The 3,833-nt window shown below is 41.2% G+C and overlaps 2 protein-coding genes across 2 annotated transcripts in view; one reads left to right on the top strand and one right to left on the bottom strand.

Annotated features, from left to right (window-relative positions):
- The window catches only part of LOC129797508 (DNA mismatch repair protein Mlh1), a 2,333-nt gene extending 756 nt beyond the window's left edge, over positions 1-1,577 (top strand). Inside the window, exon 2 of the mRNA XM_055840162.1 lies at positions 1-1,577. This exon is cut by the window's left edge and continues 309 nt beyond it. Within this exon, the coding sequence (XP_055696137.1) occupies positions 1-1,534 (1,534 nt within the window). The 3' untranslated portion in view covers positions 1,535-1,577.
- On the bottom strand, positions 1,537-2,260 carry LOC129797763 (succinate dehydrogenase assembly factor 2-A, mitochondrial). Its single transcript, XM_055840604.1, has 2 exons — positions 2,100-2,260; positions 1,537-2,042 (listed from the first exon to the last, which is right to left on the bottom strand). Exons 1-2 carry the CDS (start codon positions 2,124-2,126, stop codon positions 1,590-1,592), a joined length of 480 nt encoding a protein of 159 aa, XP_055696579.1. The 5' UTR covers positions 2,127-2,260; the 3' UTR covers positions 1,537-1,589.
- Positions 2,261-3,833: the final 1,573 nt, after the last annotated feature.

Below are 3,833 nucleotides of genomic sequence, written 5' to 3'. Positions count from 1 at the left end.
TGCGGGGAATCAGGGAACAATTGTCACAGCTGAGGATCTCTTCTACAACGTTCCACAGCGAAAGAATACCCTCCGGACGCCAAATGATGAGTATCAGTTGATCTATGGTGTGGTCAGCAAGTATGCCATCCACAATCATCGTGTTGGTTTCATCCTCCGGAAGTTTGGTGAGAGTCCTGCCATGCGAACAGCCCCTAATTCGGAACTTCTGGACAATATTCGAGTGATTTATGGGAATTCCGTGGCTTCTGAGCTCATTCCCATTGATTTCACGGATCCTTCGCTAAAATTCTCCGTCAAGGCACAAGTTTCCAATGGAAGTCATGCGATGAAGAAGGGAATCTTTTTGCTTTTTATCAATAATCGCCTTGTGGATTGTGAAGCTCTCAAAACAGCCATAAATGAACTCTACACCTCCTTCCTGCCAAGTGGATCGTACCCATTCATCTATATGAGTCTCAATGTGGAGCCCCTGTCGCTGGACGTCAATGTCCATCCTACAAAACACGAAGTTCACTTCCTGCATGAAGATTCGATTATTGAGAAAATTGTCCGGAAGATTGAGGAGAAACTCCTCGAAGGGAAAGCTTCCAAGACTTTCTACACGGAATCTCGGCTGCCATCGCAGAGCAAAGCGTCAGAAAGCAAATCGGAGAAGAAATCTTCCTCGGAAGAGCCCAAGGAGCCCAAGATTGTCCGGACAGACACGCGAGAGGTGAAGATTGAGAAATATCTCATGACGTCCCTTTCCCAGTCCGTCGTGCAAAATATTCCGGAAGCAGATGGGAAGAAAGAAGGGAGAAAGGTGACAAAGTTGACAAGTATTCTGACACTACGGAAAGCCGTGGAGGACAGTGCCAGCAGAGAGCTGAGAAAGATCATCAGAGAATCGAGTTTTGTGGGTGCTGTGGACAGGGAACAATTCCTCATTCAGTGTCAGGATAAAATGTACCTCTGTGACACCCGGAAGCTCACCAAGGAGCTCTTTTATCAGATCTTTCTCTACGATTTTGAGAACTTCGGGAAGATTGAACTGGAAGAGCGTCTGAGTCTGGAGGAATTGGCACAGGTGGCATTGGATAGTGAAGAGAGTGGCTGGACAGAGGAGGATGGTGACAAGGATGACCTGGTGCAGAGAATTGTGGAGATTCTCTGCGAAAAATCCCCCATCATGAAGGAATATTACAATCTAACGATAAATCGCCATGACAGGACGCTGGAAACCCTGCCGCTCCTTCTACCTGGCTACACACCTCCCATTAGCCATCTAGCAATGTTCCTCTTGCGTATAGCCACGGAAGTTGAGTGGGAAAGCGAAAAGGAATGCTTCGAGACGTTGAGTTCGGAATTGTCGCGATTTTACTCACAAATTGAATTCTTCCCACCAGAAGAGGAAGTCTATGCAACATTGGAACACATCCTCTACCCTGCCATGAAGGAATATCTCATTCCACCTGAAGATTTTGCCTCAAATAGAGCATTCCTGGAAGTTGCAGCTCTTCCGGAACTCCACAAAGTTTTCGAAAGATGCTAAAATGTTAATTTTTCCTAAATTAAAGTTTATTTTTTCACAAAAATACTTTCTCCTACTAATCCCTCTTTGCCTGTGCGAGATCTGGTTGCCTGGATCGTATCTCTCGTGGTTCATTCCTCACGTGTTCCCGCAGGAGGCGCATAATCTCCGTGTCATACTCCTCCGGAATGGGCTTTCTCTCTGTGGCCCAGTAGTAGATATCCCAATCATTTGATGGTCCATTAATTAATCTGTCATAGATATCTGTCTGTTCCTTCGTCATCCCTCCGAGGTGTTTTGCCGCAAAAGTACTCAGCAGCAGATCATTTTCCAGCATCCCACGCTTCCGGGATTGATACAAAAGACGTGCTTTCTGTGTCTGAAGGGATTCATTCTCCTTGAATGGGTACTCAGGGATTATAACCAGCTTTGGGTCGTCCACATCAATGCACGGCACTTGATTGGGATCTCCTCCTTGTCGGGAATCACAGAAGGAAGCGCCCAGTCGAAAAAGTTCCCTCCTCCGGACCTATTACGTAAAATTCATTCACAATTTTGCGAGGAAATATTCATTGATTTCACTTACAGTCTGTTGCAGGACAAGGCGCAGCATTTTTTCTTCGAGATTTCACAGAGAAAAAGTAAAATTCTTAATTATTTTGTGGATTTTCAGGAGAAATAATTTGCAGGGAAGAAAATCAAAACAAATGGCACGAGTTGACAATTTTTTTCGGCTTACGTCGTTGCGTAAAAATTGAGCCGAATAGGAGCCGAAGATTTTAATGAATGAAAGAGAAATGTTTCATGAATGATTCATAACACATTGAAGAAACACACAATAGCAGAGACACAGCGTGGTAAATGCGAGATGGCATTAGAAAAATACTTCCCTCTCACTCTGGCATGAGTTTTTTTTGAGTGTGCGTGAAATTTTTGTTTGAACTTTAACGAACTTTTTTTTTTGTTTTTTCCAAAAATGCGATTTTCTTGTTTTTCTTCCAATTTTTTGGGCACAAAACATATTCTTGGGGCCCCTGGAGCACTTACATGTACTCCAGGGGCCCCGAGGAACTCCTCTGTGCAAAATTTGGGGTTCGCGAAAATTTTGACGGTTGAGGATTTTACACGCACTTTTTTTCCCGGGAAATGGATTTTCGTGACTTTTGGAATTTTCGATGCCAAAAATTCAAATGTTTCTTCCTGGTCATGAAAAACTCAATTTTGCTGGGAAATTCGGTAGAAAATGCGAGAAAATTGCGAAAAACTGAATGTGTGAGGGAGACGGATAGCGGTGAAATGCATCCATCTCATTTTCTCTTCAACAAAATGTACCCAAAAAGGGCGCCAAATTCAAAAAGTAGTCAAAAAAGCATGAATTTTATATGGGGGCTATGTGAAGGGGGAATTTTGGGAGGAAATGAATACAGCCATCTGAAACCGCCTGATATAAAGAGTCTCTGTGCCAAATTTCATCGCGATCGGACCAACGCAACGGTGTAGAAATGGTAGAAATACATAGCATAACAGGAACGAAATCCTTTCTTTATTATAGAAAACAAAATTAAGAATAATAAATTCTTTTAAAAGAAAGTTTAATTAGCTACAGGAGAGAAGAACTGCCCAATCCGGAGTAATTATCTAGAGGGGAGACTGGGGCAAAGTGAGTGAATTTGGATAAAATAATTTTATATATTCATTATCAGGGATTTCAGGAGTGTTGAAACTACTCTAAAGTTTAATTTTTTCGTCCCAAAAGCCAATTTTAAGAAGCCTTTCAAAAATTTTGGGTATTTTATTGATTGTTAGTTTTTCCAGAAGAGAAAGAAATTTTGAAGAATTTTCTTATTACTTTTCGAACTTCCATGATTTAAGTAATTATAATAAATGTTCCTAAGACCGCTTGTCTAATATTAATATTAGGCAATATTTTATTTTAATCCTTCACATCATTAAAATTATTGGAAATAACTGCATAATGTAGAAAAGAAATTCATTTTTTTTTTCAATACATAGAATTAAAATGTCTCCTCAAACCAGCTAAGTATAGTCGTTGAATTTCCATCAAAATGTAAAATGGCGTGAGAAAAAATGTGAAATATTTTCCCCCTTGTATTTGACTTGCATAAATTTCCAACATCGACGTATTAAAAATTCCATCGAACCTCCAGGGTCTTTCTCGACAGACGAAGACGAAGCAGGTAGACTCTCGCCTGAAGTTCCCCAAGTTGAATTTAAGCGTGGGATGGATACGGAAGCTTCTTGACAATTCTCACCCAATTCGTCTCGTAATTCGTGTGAAAATTCCAAACAGAACTACCCC

Source organism: Lutzomyia longipalpis, chromosome 1, assembly GCF_024334085.1.
Source record: "Lutzomyia longipalpis isolate SR_M1_2022 chromosome 1, ASM2433408v1".
Classification (NCBI taxonomy): domain Eukaryota; kingdom Metazoa; phylum Arthropoda; class Insecta; order Diptera; family Psychodidae; genus Lutzomyia; species Lutzomyia longipalpis.
This window is presented reverse-complemented; position numbering and strand designations above follow the sequence as displayed.

Bases quoted from the DNA above. Each gene is read 5' to 3' on its own strand.
- LOC129797763 (XM_055840604.1), bottom strand. From the start codon at position 2,126: ATGCTGCGCCTTGTCCTGCAACAGACT. The intron at 2,043-2,099 runs GTAAGTGAAATC...TTTACGTAATAG, and splicing joins GCCTTGTCCTGCAACAGACT to GTCCGGAGGAGGGAACTTTT.